Genomic DNA, 18,082 nt, shown 5'->3' with positions numbered 1-18,082 from the left:
AAAAAAAATTAAATCTGGGAGATCGCCAATTTTACCTTCTCTACCCTAAAAAAATGTTGTTAAAAGTGGAGTTCCTCCAAATTATTCAGCGACAAAAACATGCCAAATATTTCATTATTTTGCCCTGAAACAGGCTTGAAACAAGCCAAAATAAGCACTTTCCTTTGAATTCAATAGAATAAATGACCTGTACAGAGACTGGGAGATTTGGTCTGTATCTGGGTAGCCTCCTGAGTAGATGCTCTTTGCGCTCGTCACGTAATCTTCCTCACCTCCTTGGGGGAGGAAGATTGTGTGACAAGCCCAAAGAATGTCTGTGTAGGAGGCTAGTATCTGGGAGACTCCTGGATAATTTATCTGGGAGCAAAACAAAATACATTGTACAAATCATGAAATGCAAGCTGCAAATGGAAACAAGTGAAAAAGAAAGAGGCACTTGGGGAGTCACTGAAATGTGTTTTCCTTGGTGGGGCACGCTAAAATTAACAGAAACTGAATGATCATGTTATTTCATATTTTCTGTTGAAAAGCCTTTACATAATGAGAAGTTGGAAATATAATACCAACAGCATCATTACTCCATTTCCAAAAATATTTGTTCTCATAAGCTCTATTTTACAACTGGAATATTGCCTCTTTGTCAAAAAGGTATCAACAGAGACACAGTCCAATAGCATTCATGATGTACATGTATTCAATACTGAGTTCACAATGCATTATAGGGGAATTTTCAAAAATGACTGTCTTTGGCTATTTGTGAGTGGAGAGAGACTTAGTTGTCATAGTTTGGCCCATATTTCTCGTGACGAAATCAAAATAAGATCAGGGCTACTGTTGTTTTAATTTAATTTATTGTGAGACTGATGTTTTGAATGGTTTTGAGAGACATTCTGGCTGGTCAGAATGAATGGTAGCCATGTACACTGTACGATCGATGATGATGACCAGCGATGGTTGGAAGGTTTAGGCTGGTGGAACGAAGGTACCATCAGGAATTGCTTGTAATTACTGGTTACAAGGGATTGAAGTCATCGGACAGATTAGATGGAAATGAAACCTCCATGTTTAGGCGCCCACTTGGGCTCCTTGAAAAAAAATTTAGTCGCCCACACTTGTAACTTAGGTGCCTCAGGCATCGGGGTGGCTGTTAGGCAGCAGCCTTCTGTTCAATGACTGATTTGTTTTATTACAAAAAATAATGTGGACTGCTTTCTTATGTTAACTTATAGCACCACAAAAGGATGAAAAGTCTGACAGCTTTGTAGAGAAGTTGGCGATGCAGATTGTCAAGAACCTTCAGGTAAGTTAAAAGAAAAAGAACAAATGGACACTGATTAATATGCCAATATAGCTTGTTTATTGTGATTATATTTTCTTCCTTTCCTTTTGGCCATTTGTGAGAAGTGTGTTTATTTATATTTTGTAAATAACACTTAAAGCGATTAGGATATGGTCTTTCTTCTCATTGTTATGTTGTCTACTATAGTCATGTTCACTACTACATGCTGCCTTTCTTTTTTTACAGATCTCTGTTTGCAATATACATGTACGCTATGAAGACTCTGTAAGTATATTTAGATAACAATATTCTTTGCTTGTATAGAAAAGCATAATGTTGTTATCTAGAATATAGAGTGGTTTTCAATTGAGTGTCATAAAATCAAAATTACTTACAAGTTAGACAACTCAGCCAATTTCAAACTGACAAAGTAAAACCCAAAACCAAAGTAATTGCTTGATTACTTTTGACGTGTTTGACCACATTTCCAAACTCCGAGAAGAGAGTTGAAAATACGACGCACAGCGGAGTATTTTTGACGAACTTTGAGGTGTTTGGAAATGTGGTCAAACACTGTCTTGAGTGTTTGATATATCTTCTCAATCGAGACTAAAACTAAGGAGAAAATGGAGAATTAAAATCGTAAAAATCTATGCTAATTAAGATCAGATATCCAAACACCGTCACGGTCATGATTTCCGTTGTTTAAACTTGATGAATTATTAATGAGTTTGAGAAATTCAGTTGAAAACTGCCCTGTGCTGGTCCTCATTCAAGAGAAATTCAAGTTCCCTTCTCTTGGACATAGACCCTTTGCAAAAACTGTGCAGATATTTGATTAGCAATACTTATACATCCTAAGCCTCACATTCAAGTGAAAAAACATAAGTACGAATGGGTGGCGAATGGTCCTTCAAAAACCATAGTTCTTGCAAAATTTTCGTTGAATTTCACGAGTCTTGCAGTCTCGTTTTTTAGCAGTTATGTGCGTCTCACAGTCTCGATTTTTCTCACAAAGCTGTCCGCAGTCTCGATTTTTTTCAAGGCTAAGAAAGTCGTGAAGTACTGATTTGTTTATTTTTAATTTTTTTTTAGTAAAGTTAAATGACATCACAACATCTTAGAACCTGAACGTCTTGAGTTCGCATTTAAAACACTTTAAAGTCTCGGTCTCGCAATTGAAGATATCAAAATGTCTTGGGCTCGCAAAGAAAAACGCTAATCTCATCGTCTCGCAAAGTCTCGTATTCACCATTTGCCACCCTGTATGAGGCTAAGGATATACAAAGTATTGTTATTCAAATTCAGGCGCATTTATGCAAAGGGTCTATAGAGGGTGGTTACGAGCATTTGTTGACAACTTGCACATTGTAGCCTGAACGATAGGCTAGAATACCACCCTCATGCTCTACAGTTGGTGATTGGTGAACTTGTTGTTACATGTATAACAGGCAATTCTGTGGACCCTTTTTGTTTCATTGCATACACTGCATAACAGCCACTTTCAACATGAAGGAAGTTCAGGATAGTCTCTAAGAACCCTGTTAATATACTCAGAGTTTGGTAGTCTGTTGTTGCTGTATTTATGGAGTTGATACACTAGCAGCACACATTGATTTAGAACCAAAATGTACAGATCTATATGGTGTCTAAGTTGCTATGTGCACTGTCTTGTAAGGAGTTAAATAAAGGTTAATTACCCACTGGTTTTTACAGACCTTCAATAATAACAATGAATTACATTTTTTGGAGAGGAAGCTACTCCAGACATAGGTGGTTTTCATGTGGGTCCTCCTTCCAAGTTCAACTGGAGTTTGGAAATAATGGTTTTTGGGGGGGCAGGGGAAAACTGGAGTCCGCAGAAGAAACACACTAAGGGGAAGGCAAGAACAAACAACAAGCCCAACGCACATGACTCTGGGCTGGAATCAAATCTGGACCGCATTCACACCACACTCACACTGCTGTGCCAGTGCTGCTTGGACTGACTCATATTACGTTTTTTAATAAACGTGTTATTTCCTGTGTCAGGTTACCAATCCGTCAGCCCCATTTTCAATTGGCGTTACTCTGGAAAATTTGTCTGCACAGGTAAGTGTGCACTGGTTCATACAGGGTGGAAAGAAGGTCTGGAAATTTTAATAAAAGTGAAAATCGCTGACAATGTATAATCTTCCTTGCCTTGAAAAAGTACAAGAAGTTACATGTATAGAACTGTTAATGTCTTGACTTCAGGCATTTGCTGAAGCTTGTTCTTACAACTTGTCAGTTGTTTGAAGCAAAATTTGGCAAGTAACCTTAGAGAGTTGGATCATGTATACTTAAGGCATCTGCTGTCGAGTGTCGATCGATATCCTTGATCGACCCTCAATTGAATATCGATCAGTATCTCACTCAACATCTTGATTGATACTCAGTTAACACTTTATCAACCTCTAGTCAACATTTGGTTGAGAGTTGACTAATTTTTGCAGACCTGCCATCAAGTGGTGATTGATACATATGAGTCAGTCAGCACTTGGCCTAATATCAACTGACTGTTGATCAAGCTTCTTTGTTGATTGAGATGTTCATTGAGTGTTGGTTTAGTGTCGCCCGAGTATCGATTGAGATGTCGACTGAGTGTCAATCAAGATGTCGTTCAAGAGTCAATCAAGGGTATCGATCAACACTCGACAGTACATGCCTTACTACACATGATCCAGAGAGTTTGATTTCACTCTTGCGCTTGAGTCTGAAAAGGAAGAAAGTTTAGAGTAAGTATGGGGTAAACTGCCTTGAATTTTGGGCTAAAAACATTTCTTAATGAAATATAACCTTTATTTATCCTCGGCAATGTTTTTATAGCACAAGTGGTAGTGGGGCTGAGTAAACAACTGAAACAAATAATTCCAGTTAATTGAACATAACATTGTTAAGAATCCCAACTGGCCGGCGGCAAACCAGTTGGTTATTTACAAGTGTGGCTGAGGATTTGAACTCGGGGCTACCGAGAAACAAATCCAGGTAGTGGTCAGAGTGGGACTCAAACCCGGGACCGCTGGATTGCAAGTCCGACACGATGACCACTTGGCCACGCTGCCTCCAGTCAGTTAATCCATAATTTACTCATTGTGTAAGCTTACGGTCATTTTACGTTTCATAGTCCACAGATGAGAACTGGATTCCTTCTATTGTTGGTAAAAGCGTGCAGATTGTACACAAGGTGAGACTTTTATTCATGACTAAATTCTTGCTTTAATGCATTCCATGTGTACATGCAATGTAGGAATTTCATAGCTTGGTCCTTAATTGTTGGAGGCTATTATATATTGTGATCAATTAATATGTGACATCTTTGATGTTAACTCTATCAAAAGAAAAAGTATGCATTTAGGTTTCTTTGTTTTGTTTTGATGTTTACACCATCTGATGGACTAGCCAAGTTTGGCAGAACTAAATAGTACTTTAGTCCTCTTAATTGAAAACTCTCCTGTGTATGCAGCAAAACTATGTTTTTGCATTTTGTCAAACTGGCATTTGTCTGTAAAGTAGTTGAGAGGAGCTGCTATCATTTATCACCATCAATCAGCCTCAGTGTAATTTGTTTTGTTTTAATCCCTTAAGCCTTGGCATTAAGTTAGAATTTTAATAATAATGTAGTTGGCCTGTTTTGTTCAGTGAAGTTGTTTAGAATTGTAAATTCAATCACACTTTCTCCTTTTCTTGCTGGTCAGCTTGTCAAACTTGACAGCCTTGCCCTGTACTGGAATACAAAAGACGACATTGGAAAACTGCCATCACAAGAGGACTGGGTGGTAATTACGCTTGTATTGTTCCTTACTGTGCAGTCATCATTGTCATACACAGTGTCTGTAATTACTCCAGAGGATTGCTGTTGCCAAGGAAATGTTTGGTTGGAACTCTAACTTAAAAAATGGCAAGCTGCAGGGAAAAAACAGCGAAATACAGTCAAACTTCTGGTTGCGACCACCTCTGCTCAGTGGCCAGTTCTCCAAACTACCAAAAGTTTTCAAGTCGAATCACTATATTTGGAACCTCTTGTAAATGATTGCAACCACTTTTAGAGCTATAAGTTTGAAAGTTTCTTTTGTTTTTAACCTCCCATAAGCAACCACTGGACAGATAATAGAATGGAAATTGGATAATAAAATGTTGTAACATTATCGCATTGATTTCCTGGGTAGGACAAGACACAGAAATTTCTCAGTGGGAAGTACCAGATTTTTTCTTGAAATAGACTTTCCACATGAATAAAACATTTAAAAATTTAAAGAAAAAATGCACATACACTGTACATTATCAGTCTTCAAAAGAAACTTAGAACGGATTTCCTGATTCACTGTTCTCTCAAGAACAGTCAACAGTTTAAAACAGCTACATTATGAAAATCAAAGTACAGTATCTGGTGTGGCCAACACATTCCTTATAATGTTAATGAGGCAAAATTCTGACCCAATATGGCCTAAGCTCTCATAAGTGACCACCTCCCGTAAGTGACCGCCTAGGCTTGACATTTTGGGTAGTCACTTGCAGAAGGTTTGCCTTTAATGCTAATTATAATATGACACCTTAGTGACTGATCTAGGATTTCACTTAAGGGGGATATTCTAGGGGACATTCCAGTTTTTTGGGGGACACAATGTTTTTTTCTTGTGAAAAATAAAAAAAAGAGTCAAGTCAGTCAATGCAAATTGAACACAACATACCCTTTGTGTTGTTGTATCGCAACCACTTGAATTTTTCCAACCAGGTAGATTGAAAGTTTCTCCTAGCTGCTTTGGCTTTCAGTTCAACAAAAGGTTCACATGCATCAGAATCACTCAATTTATTGTCATCAACGTTGTCAATTCTGCTGGTTTCCATTTAAGGTCTGTGTTCTTCTCTTTTGTTTTCTCGACCAAAGAATGATCATATTCTTTTCTACTTTGACATGACAATAGTATAGCAGAATGACAGAGAAAACAACCAAAATAACATGTCGTGTTTCATCAATCAAGCATGAAAAGTAAGGGGTTCGCAATGAGCATGTGCATTTTTGTAAATTGACCCCCAATAAGAATTATTATACTTGTTCCCAGGAATCTCATCTCAGCTTCTGGCAACCATTTTTATTTGTCCGTGTCGTAAACATTCATAAAACGCACGCTGTTTTATATTGTCAATTCTATGAAACTTTAAATCACACAAAGTTTTCGAAAAACGTAGTAAATGAAGGAAAATTACAAGTCAGTAGCTGCAGATGTTTGCTGCGCCAAAATGACCCACGTGACGAATATTTGGGGGTACATCTTCCAGTGAACTGCGCCAATCCCACAATTGTGTGCTCTAGATCGGACAATGCACCTGCATTTTTTAATTTGATGATATCTGTGTGCTATGCACATTTCCCTTTTCCATTGTTGCCATTGTTACCTAGTATGGCCACTTGCAGATGGGTTTCTTTTGTGTGTTGACTGGCCACCAGCTATATTGTTGTGTATGTACACTGTACATTGTATAGACAGTGCTACAAACTTTACATTTCATCCTAACTTTTGAGCCATTTACCTGTGATCAATAATTATGTTGTTTTATGAAGCAATTTTAACTTATTGCTGAAGGGCTCTGCTTCATTTTGCAACTTTCTAGGCCAAGGGAGGAATAGCCATCAGGACAGCACAGCATTATTCTCCACCTAATTTTAAATACAGTGAGTTTGTAAAATTAATTATATTTGCAAAGGATTTTGGTATTTACAAAAATACTCAATTGTCAGGACTGATTTCAGTGTGGGGCTCGATAGGTCATGTGTAAACTGATCACTCATTTGTTTTGTTTATGGATGGGGTCTCTAGAGTACTTAGTGGACCTTTTCAGTGATACGACAGCCATTTTGAATTCTATTGTTTTAAATAGCTATTATGGGATGATCAGGGGGCAAATAGCTATTAATTTGCCCCCTGAGCATCCCATAATAGCTGTTTGAAACAATAGAATTCAAAATGGCCATCGTATCGCCGAAAAGGTCCATAAAAATACTTGTTTCTATTTATTTGTTTACTCATTCAGAGTGGTTTTCAATTGAGTGTCAAAAGTAATCAGGCAATTACTTTCATTGGTTTTTATTTTACTATGGTTTGACATTGGCTGAGTAGTTGATTGGTAATTAATTGCTTTTGTTTTGGTTTTACCACACCAATCGGAAACCGCTCTATATATTTATTATTTCATCCTCCTGTCCATCCATCCCTCCTTCCCTCCCTCTCTACACTGTACCTCCCTCCCTCCTTCCTTTTTCCCTTCATTTATTTATATATTAATTTCAAAGCAAACCACTTTTTTGTTTGTGATTTAGTTTTAAAGCCTATCTCAGCCATCACAAAAGTAAAGATGAATGTTAAGCCTGGTTCTGATCTAAGTATGCCCAAGGTAAGTTCATACAATTACACATTTTGCAGTTCATTTTTGAAAATTGCGATACAATGTCCAAATACATGTTTGTGAACGTTTCTATACTCTAGAAGAACATTTTCCATTAGTTTACGTAGACTCCATATTCTTACTGACGCTTACATTGCAATAGGTTACAATATGTATTTAACGTTTTTTTTTTTTAATTTGTTCAATTATTTAGATTTTCCTAAGCCTTGTCTTGCAAGAGATATCACTAGTTTTGATGAGACAGCAGTATCATGATGTGATGGAGTTACTGGAGTCCTTTGACAGAATGACCACAAATTCCACGTTCAGAAAATATAAACCAAATGTCCCTCTTCTTGGCCATGCTACACAGTGGTAACTATTTGATTGTACATTTCTTGTCTTTGATTTATTTACTGATTGAACTAGTAGAAAAATTTCCATAATTGTTTTAAAACATCTTTTTACAGGTGGAATTATGCAATCACAAGTATCCTTGAGGAAGATGTAAGAAGGAGACTGAGGAACTGGTCATGGAACCATATGAAGGAACACAGGCAAGTTGATACATGCTAATTTGCATCCAATAGCATTTGTCCAAACTATTTAATGTACTGTACATGTATGGTAGTGGGAGGCGTAGTGGCCTCATGGTTAGTGTGCTTGTCTCTGGATTGAGCAGTCTGGGTTTGAGCCCTGGCTGGGGAAATTTTTTGTGTTCTTGTCCAAGACACTTTACTTTATTTTACTTTATAAAATGCATCCAGGTGGGAGTTGAAACACTCCTGGTTGTCTCATGCTACAGAAGCCAGGATAAGGTCCAGCCTGATAGGTCACTTGGCTCACATGCAGACTTTACCTACAGTTGCACCCTGTAACCCTCAATACTCTCTGTTCTAAGGTCTTCCTAGAAGGATTGGAGAGTGGGCAGTTTAGACGGGTTATGACTAAATTTGCTTCTTGCCACCTTCTACAGGGATCTCTGTAAGAAGTACAAGGGCTTGTATAAGAAGAAGTTGCTGCAAGACAAACCTTCTGATTCATTACTTAAAGAGCTGGAGGTATATACTGCTTACTTGGTGTTAGTCATGATTATATGTTGCTCATTTGTTATTGTACTCAATGTTTTTTAAAGATATAGCATGTCAGCAGTTTCAATGACTTCTTCCATTTCTTTAGGGCCTTGAAAGCAAGCTGGATGTTTTGAACATCACAATTTGCCGTCGTCAAGCTGCATATGAGGTTGGTGTCAATGTGAATGTATGTTCTCTAGGCTTAACTTACTTGACCACCAATGAACCTGGTTTTGAGTTGCATTAATCCAAAATGGCCCACATGAGAAACCAAACTCAAGGGTGATGGCTGGTGAAATACATGTGATACATAAAATGTAATCAAGGTTAATATTTTATTGTAGGAAAATGTGCCTGCTTCTTATATGATAGATGACAGGGACCACAAGGTCATCCATAACAATGGATTGGTGTGATTCTGTGTGGAGTACAGGAGGCTCAACAAGATAGTTAGCTGCATTACCAATAAATGGATGTGCCCCCAAAACATGACAAAGTCTTGCACCATATTGTCTGTTGATACTAATGTTTCTTTGCTATAAAGGCATACTCTACTGTTAGTAATGGCTATTACAATGCCTCTAAGTTACATCTACCCAAAGAAATAGAATTGTATGTTCTTTCTCTCTAAGCAATACTTGTCAATTCTCAAACTCCCCTCACTCTAGGAAGCTGCAGCCTTGAGACAAAAGAAAAAGAAGGCTGAAGAGAAGAAAAGTGGCAGATGGTTTTCAGGATTTTGGGGTTCTAGCAAAAAGAGCAAGAAGGAGGAGGAACAACCAGGTCAGGCTTCTATATTTTGCCATATACTTCCACCTATCAGGAGTAAGTGCCAAGGTTTCCTACTTGGCCTTAAATGAAAAGAGAAGTTGGGAATTTAACATGCCTGTATCTATTAATTTTCTGTTGAAAGCAGTGTTTTCTTCAAAACATTGCTTAGAATTCTCAATTTACAGTCTTTTTTGGGTATCAAGCACATATGTTCATTCAAAACAATGAAGAAGGAGGTAAAAAAGTATTTTGCAGTGAGCTGTGATTTCCATTAGTTTCTCCTTTGTTACGAAACATGAAACAACTGGTTTACCTCTCACAACCATTGTGCCAGTTAACCATAAGCTGTGGATGAGGACACATGTGGGACATAGATGTACATTGTGGTGAATGATCTTAAGTGCAGTTGTCAACTTACCTCTAAATGGTTTCCTTATTGTCTTAACAGAAATTCTAACTGAAGAACAGAAGAAAGAGGAACTGGAGAAGCTATACTCTGCTATAGGGTACAGTGAAGGAGAAGTCATCACAGCATTTCCTAAAGAGGTGGATTCCATATTTTCCTGGTTTCATTTGAAGGCAAAATAATTGAAGGCTTTCGTGCAAAAAGGGCTTATGTAGCATTTTGGGCCAATTTTTATTTTTTGTAGGATTGAGCTAATTTTTGGCAGACTGACTTGTTTTGACATGAAAAGCATCGTTGCGTAATTGTTTTTGTTGATTTGCATTTTGTTTTCCAGAAATAACGTATGCCAAAAAACTCAGTTTTCTGACCGGCATCTTTTGGAGCGAATCCTTCCAAGGTGGATTATGACGCGGCGCAAACTTAAACGGTTACTTTTAGCAGCTTTGACAGCATGGTTTTTTTTTAAATAGATGTTTTGATTTTTGAAAGAAGTAGAGAAATAGACCGGAAAAAAAAAATTGACTGACCTCGTATCAAACCGGTGTCATGACAAAACAAACTCACATCTGGCCAGTTCAGCGCCTTATTCGCTTGCGCTAACGAAGCAACAGTAAGAGAATTGCATAATTATATGAATAATAAAACTAGCGGCAAATACCATGCTTCGGTGACTTCATCATTTAGCAAAACAAAGGTTTCTTTTGTTTTTTGCTCAACAAAAGATCTCCAAAAGATACCTGTGGAAAACTGAGTTTTTTGCATACATTTTTTCTCGAAAACGAAGTGCAAATCAACGAAAACAATTGTGCAACGATGCTTTTCATGTCAAAACAAGTCAGTCTGCCAAAAATTAGCTCGATCCTGCAAAAAATAAAAATCAGCCCAAAATGCTACATATACCCTTTTTGCATGAAAGCCTTCAATTATTAAGAAAACTCTAATACGACCAAGCTTAGTCTCAAATGAGCATCAAATTTTGTGTGATTTTACATTTCAGTAACCTTCGTAGAGTTCCTTAACCAGGACACTTGTTGTCCATTTACTGTATTATTTGTATACAAGGTGTGTAAAATATGAGTGTCTGTATACAGCTATCTGTAACATCTCATTGTCTGTATTCCTTTCACACTCCCACAGAAGCATACCAAGTCTTCCAATTCCCTTCACTCCACTAAATTCCTAAGTCTTGCCTTTGCTTTGCCAGTGCTAACTAATGCTCTCCAGCTCCTCTAATTTCAGTGCTACCCCCCTATGTCCTCTTCGATTGCTTGTTATCCAAAAGACATGAAAATTCTCAAGTATGATTATTGTTTTCTAGTATGTTGAAAATAGAGTCAAAGTCCATTTGAAGCAAATCAGTGTGGCTTTGAGAGATGATACAGATGCTAAGTAAGTATTTGAAATTAATTCAATGAGAGTAAGTTATACATGTAATTATACTAGCTATCAGTATTAACATTTATCAAAATGCACCAAATGATCAGTTAGGGAAATTATTATAATTATTGGTTATCTAAATTTGCATGACAGTGTTGATGGTTACAAACAGTACAGTTGTAATCTCTAGTGAAGTAACGATGAAAAAGAGTCTGGATGTAATTAGCGATATCTGTTTTAGGTCAGTTGAAATTGCACGACTGAGCTTCCAAGACCTTTCTGCAGAGCTTTCTCAAAGACCATCAGCGCAAGCAGTCAAGTAAGTTAATTCCACCGTTAGTGGTACTGTAAAGTGCAAGTGATTGAAGGTGTGCTGTGGTGGTTTAAAGTTATTAAATTGTTTCAGGGTGGCCCTGAGTTAACATTTTTGGCCATGCTTGTAAATAGCCAACTGGCTTGCCTCCAGCCGGTTGGGATTCTTAACAATGTTATGTTCAATTTGAATAATTTGTTTTAGTTGTTTGCTCAACCCCACTAGACTTTGTGCTATAAACACTGCCAAGGGTAAATAAAGGTTGTATTTTTATTTTTATAGTGTAATATTATAAATTATGTACAGTTAATATGTGTAAGATTCTCTGCTTGAAGGAACAATTGTAGCAGGGAACAGTCTGGCTGCAAGGGGCAAGGGCAATTTTTTTGTTGTTGCTAACCAATCTGCTGTTATATGTTCTGTTAAGGGTGACAGCAAAAGTGGACCAGATGAAGATGTTTGGTACTGCTGCTGTTGATGATGGAAAGATGCCGCTCATGATAACATCACAGGATGAAAAATCAGGTACTAATAAAGGGCTTCTAATATTGAATGCACTAAGTCCCAAATATTGCATGAAAGTCACCAATCATTTGTTATTGAAGGTTTTGGAATATTCAGTTTGTTTAGTCTTAGGTAATGCTGAGGTATGCCATAGCATGCCTTAGGTCAGTGTTATGATCAAGCAAGGCATGTTAATGTGAATTATATTTGCTTGCTTCACTTATTAATAAATGTCTTGCAGCAAAACCTGAAGAAGCTGAAGTCATGTAAAAAGACTTACTGTCCGCTTAGTTCAGTTTCTTCAGGCACTTTTACTTAGTGCAAACAAACCAAAAAATTGATGGCAATGTAAAAAGCTTGTTTTTTGTGACTTTCACAGAAAGCCATGTTGCTCTTTTTACGGCTTCCTTTGAGACCAATCCTTTAGATGGAAAGTGTGACCAGAAAGCTGAAGTATACTCTCAACCAGTCGAAGTCACCTATGATGCTGTAAGTATCAATACATATACACTTACTTATTGCTTACATTCATTTGACTATTCATTCAGTAAAACTACCTAGTTACATTTTTTTCTTAATTATAGAACATTCATATAACTGCAATGGTAGACTTCATAGTAATATTCAGTGTTACTAATAATGTTGTCAAGAGAGCAAAAAAGAATGGATAAGGAAGGATAATCAAGGGCCATTTTTGGTCCATTTTTGGGTTACAAAAAGTCAATCAGAAAATGATGCAAGTAGTATTCATGCAGAGGTTTGTATGTGTTAATCCTACTGTGTTATTTTAGTCTAATTGTGAATTTTTTAAGGACTTCAATGTTTACTTTTCTGTGTGTTTCTTCCAGAACACAATACAGCATGTTGTCACATTCTTTCAGCCTCCAAAAGATGTATATCTTCAAGAGTAAGTGCTAAGCCAATAAGTTTCCAAGAGAGAATCTATTTTGGTGCAGTCATTTTGGCCAAGTGATGTTTTACATTATTTGCACATTTCAAATGAGTTTCCAAACCACACTTGTACTCAACTTGATTAAACTAGTTGATCTCTTTTAATCCTGTAACTAATGGTTTCAGTGTTTTTGCCACAACCCAGTTTGAAGACAATGTCAAAAGCACTGTTCTCAAATTCCTCATTTTTTGTCCTGTTTAGGGCAATGACAAATTTGCAATGCATGGGTCCCAGTATCTCAATCTGTTGACTTTTGCTTGAAAAACTGGACTCAGTGTCACTTTAACTCTAATGAATATTCCTTACACTGTATTAATTACAAATAGACAATGCTCTCAAAATTTCTTTAAATGAGTAGAAAACAAGGATAAGAAGCCTAATTGTTTTTTTTTATTAGACAATAATAAAAGGAATTATTGGGTACACGTAGCTTTGAGAACCCCCCCCCCCCCAAAAAAAAAAGTGTTGCTTCCTTTGAAGGCAATTGCTTGTGAGCATGTTCTTTCAGGGTGTAGACAATGATGAGGTTACCAATCATATTCATAGATTTCTAATAGAAAATATTGATTGAGTATTAAGTGCTTCAATAACCTTTTAATCTCCACTGTAAGTAATTTCCTAACTTGTGGTTACTGGTATAGAAGCAAAATTCTAGAATATGTATGATGCTTGCAAGCTCTCTCTTAATTAATGTTTGTATCTTAGGTTGTCAGCAGCAGCATACTCACGACTGGAAGATCTGAAGTCAGTGTCCAAAGCAAGCTTATCTTATGCAATTGAACATCACAAGGTAGGATTGAAATTATGTTCAGTACTTCTCTACATAACCTGTAAGATCTTTCTGAAACGTTTACTGTCAGGAGACAAGACACACCCTTCTGTTTGAACTGGCCATGTTTGACATGGACATGTCTGAATTGTTACACAGCCAAGCAACATTATGGAACTAGGAATATTGCTACTCACTCTAGATACACAGCTAGTCCAGGTTATCCCCAGGTTGCCCTTAACAGTGCATCAGTACTCATTTGCACTCCTGGGTGGACGTGGCCAGTTTCTCTTTTGAAGCCTTTGAGCTGACAGGCTCATAGCTGCTGGAGCTTATCCTGGTTTCTGTAGCATGAGGCGGCTAGGAGTATTTCTACTCCCCCTGGATGGGATGCCAGTCCATCGCAGGTCACTCCCCTGCAATTTGTTAGGTTTCCCCAACAATTCCCAAGTACCCATTTATACTGGGTGGAGAGAGGCACTGTGAGAGTTAAGTGTCTTGCCCAAGAACACAACACAGTGTCCCCGGCTAGGGTTCGAACCCGGACCGCTCCATCCGGGGACGAGCGCACTAACCCTAAGTCCACTGTGCCTCTGTACCTCTTGCTTGCCCATAAATTCCATTGTTAATGGTTTTAAACTGCTACAACCTGATCCTGCCGCCTAGTTTCAAGCTATTAATTCCAATAAACAAACATTGATTATAACTACTGAATGTTTGTGTGAATCTTGTGAACTGCTCAAAGAGGATATTGGTGACATGTGTTGTTCTTAATGTTCACACTTTGCCTTTCTTGTAGATTACCGATGTGAATGTTGATGTTAAGTCTCCTGTTATCATCATACCTGAAGGAGGCACCTCTAAGAAGTAAGTTAATTGAAGTCGTTGCTGGCAAGTCATTTGCTGTGGTTGTATTTAGTTTGAAAAATACTCTACTTGAAATCCCATTCCATGTCACATTTGTGAGAACCTTCACAGTGTTCTGAAGAGAGACTGATATCTTCTTTTGCCTCCAAAAACCGGTGAAGTATGCAGCTGTCGAGGATTTATAAACAATTTTAAAGTAAGAAATAGAAAACATGTAACGTGTTTCTATGGAGTCATAGAACACAAGTGGAATTTTGGGAGAACAAGAAAAGCTGTGGGAACACGAGCTGACAGGTGATTGTTTCCACAGCTTTTTCAAGGTCTCCCAAACTTCCACGAATGTTTCTAGTAAACAATTAGATAACGAGCTCGAGATTTCTATTTCGTGATAGTTGACAAAGGCTGCACCCTCGTCAACTACCATGCATAGAAATTGAGAGCAAATAATCTAATTGCTTTAGTATAAATCCAATGGAATTAGAGCTCGCCCGCTCGCCAATGCAAACTTGTGTTCACAAAAAGTGTCAGGCAAGTACAAATCATAGTTCACTTGCTTGTTTGGCAAGTACGATTTTCATTTGAAGGAAATTCTTCAAGCTTATATACTGATCACACTCCTTTTTATTTTCCATTTTGGCAAGATTATCTCTGAACGAAAACTTATCAGTGTTTTTTTACCTTTTGGTCTCTTCCAAGATGCCCAGATATTTTGCCAATAATATGCAATGCATTGTTTCAAAAATAGACAAAATAAAATACTGCTTCTTCTAGTAATAATTTACATAACAGTTACACGTACGAAGTGATACTACTGGTCTCTAGTTGAGCTGACAGTAATTAGTGAAGATGGCACAGAGATGCATGAGAGGTACAAGGATGTTTCCTTGCTAAGAAACGAATCTCACAAAGATTCATCTTGAAATAGCAACTGCCTCTAAAGTTTTAAGTGCCACCTTTGGGTTTAAAGTCTTTTAGTACAACCTTTCATGGAAAGAAAACATGTTAGTCTTCCACGTACCAAAAAGTTGTTTACTCCGGCCTATGTCTTGATTCTAGGGATATAGCTGTTTTTCAGTTAAAACTATGGAAAATTTTCAAAGAGTGTTAAAACTTGATGAAAAACGAGGATAAAACAGTAAAATTGGTCTGCGATCCAAAGGTGGCCTCTTGTAAATGGACCAGAACAAGATAGCTCAATGCGAAATGGCAAGCTGGGCCTTCGTGATTGGGAGACACAGAAAAATGCATGATTTGTGGATCATTGTATAATATTTAGGCTTCAAAGCAAGGATTTATTCTGCATTCAAGACATACAATTCAAGAAGTGAACAAGATGGTGGATCACGAAAAGCACAAGGACCCAAGATGCAACGGGGTCTTATAACTAGAAAACCGGAAGTCTGATGTAATGAACAACTAACCCAACATCTCCCCCCCAAAGTTTGAGTGCTAACTCTGTGCACACAGTTCGGTAAACTCAACAATAATGTAACAATGTTCAAGGCAAGTTCGCTTTGTTAAATGTTCACAGATCTAGCCGTTGTGGCGGTTTTATTACTCGTCCTGACCATGTAACACGCTCCATAAGAGAGTGCCCAGTGTTCGGATGGCCTTCTTGGGTTGACACAACTGTTGTGGATACAGTAGGTGTTGAAGGTTCAGCCGGTAGATTCTCTCGCGCAATGGTACAAACCTGTGGAGGTGTTTGGTCTATGAGCAGTACGTGATCGCGAGGTGCCACAGTTAGGCCATCAGAGGGAAAGGCTGGCTTCGAACTGGTTGGAACTAGAGCAGACCGATTACATCACAATGTGCTCATGTCGGTCTTCACCAAGTAGGAACTCGGTAGCTTGGTTGCTCCAATGATCTGAGCTTCCCGGTTCTGGTTGTGCACCCAAACTTGCTCGCCAGTGGTGAGTGGAGGGAGGGCACGGGCTTGGTGTTGTTTGTCATGATAAATCTGTTGCTTTGACCTGTATTCGTCCTCTCTCAGTTGCACTCTTTGCCAGTCGGTATCTTGCACATTTGGTTTGAGGTCACTAGGCGTGGCAGGAACCTTGGTTCGCAGACGGCACCCCGTCAGTAACTCGCTGGGTGAAAAACCATTTTGCAAAGGTGTAGATCGGTAAGCAAGGAGGGCTGGATACGGGTCTTGATTCTTGCGGAGCAGTGCTTTGACTGTACGGACTGCCCTTTCAACTTCCCCATTGGCTCTTGGGTATTTAGGTGAGCTTGTCACATGACCCAAATTGTACTCCGCAGCAAACAGCCGAAAGGCATCAGAGCTGAATTGTGGGCCATTATCTGATACAATGATGTCAGGTATGCCATGTGTGGAAAATAGTTCTTTCAGGATTGAAATGACTCTGGCAGATGATTGGTCATTCAGTTTCTTGATCTCAAACCATCTTGAATAGTAATCAACGACAATCAAGTAGACCTTTCCTTTGAGTTCGAAGAGGTCAGCAGCTAGCCTTTCCCATGGACGTGAAGGGAAGGAGGTTAACATGAGTGGTTCTTTGAGCTCAGGGCGATCTTTGGCGCAGGTGCTACAATTTGCCACCATGTTTTCAATCTGCGTAGAGAGCCCTGGCCACCATACAGAGGTTCGGGCTCTAGCTCGGCACTTGGTTATACCAAGGTGACCAGCATGAATGCAGCCAAGTATCTCCAGTCTCATGGACCTGGGAATCACTATGCGCTCATCGCAGAGAAGCAAGTCATCAACAATGTTGAAATGGGCCCTGTTTTCCCAGTAGGGATGTAGTAAGGGTTGGTGAGGCATATATGCTGGCCATCCTTGATTGCAATAGTTCCTGATTTGAGTGCATTCTTCATCAGCGATTTGTGCCTCTTGTATCTGTGACAGGCGCTGTGTAATCACTGGGAGTGTGAACACTGTCTGGGCTGCTAAGCTCTCTAACTCGTCTACAAACTGCTCGTCCTTTTCTCTGGGACTTTCTTTAGGTGCACGGGAGAGTGCGTCAGCTGTTAGCTGGTGTTTCCCAGGCACATATTGGACAGTGACGCTGTATCTCATTAACCTAAGGCGAAACCGCTGGATACGCGGTGGTGTCTTGGAAAGCTCAGTGGTGTTGAAGAGGGTTTGAGGGGGCTTGTGGTCAGTTTCTAGGACAAAATAGATGCCCACAACATATTCACCAAACTTCTCACATGCCCAAACTCCTGCTAGTGCTTCTTCCCTTATGACAGCATAGCATTTTTCAGCATCACTGAGTGATCGTGATGCATAGCTGATGGGTCTAGGATTCCCATCATCTTGTACCTGGAGGAGGACTGCACCAATGCCGTTTAAGGAGGCATCAGCTGCGATGATGGTTGGTCAACTTGGGTCATAACATGCTAAAA

General features: G+C 38.7%; 1 protein-coding gene across 1 annotated transcript in view; it reads left to right on the top strand.

Moving 5' to 3' along the window:
- The window catches only part of LOC110059448 (intermembrane lipid transfer protein VPS13A-like), a 74,962-nt gene that overhangs the window by 3,906 nt on the left and 52,974 nt on the right, over positions 1-18,082 (top strand). Inside the window, exons 6-25 of the mRNA XM_089275116.1 lie at positions 1,230-1,300; positions 1,526-1,564; positions 3,311-3,370; positions 4,425-4,484; positions 4,996-5,076; positions 6,911-6,971; positions 7,617-7,690; positions 7,896-8,056; positions 8,152-8,238; positions 8,658-8,742; positions 8,861-8,923; positions 9,423-9,537; positions 9,974-10,071; positions 11,250-11,320; positions 11,550-11,627; positions 12,049-12,146; positions 12,505-12,614; positions 12,974-13,032; positions 13,783-13,867; positions 14,646-14,713. Of these exons, the coding sequence (XP_089131242.1) occupies positions 1,230-1,300; positions 1,526-1,564; positions 3,311-3,370; positions 4,425-4,484; positions 4,996-5,076; positions 6,911-6,971; positions 7,617-7,690; positions 7,896-8,056; positions 8,152-8,238; positions 8,658-8,742; positions 8,861-8,923; positions 9,423-9,537; positions 9,974-10,071; positions 11,250-11,320; positions 11,550-11,627; positions 12,049-12,146; positions 12,505-12,614; positions 12,974-13,032; positions 13,783-13,867; positions 14,646-14,713 (1,624 nt within the window). The remainder of the gene's footprint in view (positions 1-1,229; positions 1,301-1,525; positions 1,565-3,310; positions 3,371-4,424; positions 4,485-4,995; positions 5,077-6,910; positions 6,972-7,616; positions 7,691-7,895; positions 8,057-8,151; positions 8,239-8,657; positions 8,743-8,860; positions 8,924-9,422; positions 9,538-9,973; positions 10,072-11,249; positions 11,321-11,549; positions 11,628-12,048; positions 12,147-12,504; positions 12,615-12,973; positions 13,033-13,782; positions 13,868-14,645; positions 14,714-18,082) is intronic.

Source organism: Orbicella faveolata, unplaced genomic scaffold, assembly GCF_042242905.1.
Source record: "Orbicella faveolata isolate gen_17 unplaced genomic scaffold, um_ofav_v1 contig_36, whole genome shotgun sequence".
In the NCBI taxonomy this organism is placed as follows: Eukaryota; Metazoa; Cnidaria; class Anthozoa; order Scleractinia; family Merulinidae; genus Orbicella; species Orbicella faveolata.
Note: the sequence above shows the minus strand (reverse complement) of the source record. Positions and strands in the feature narration are given on the sequence as shown.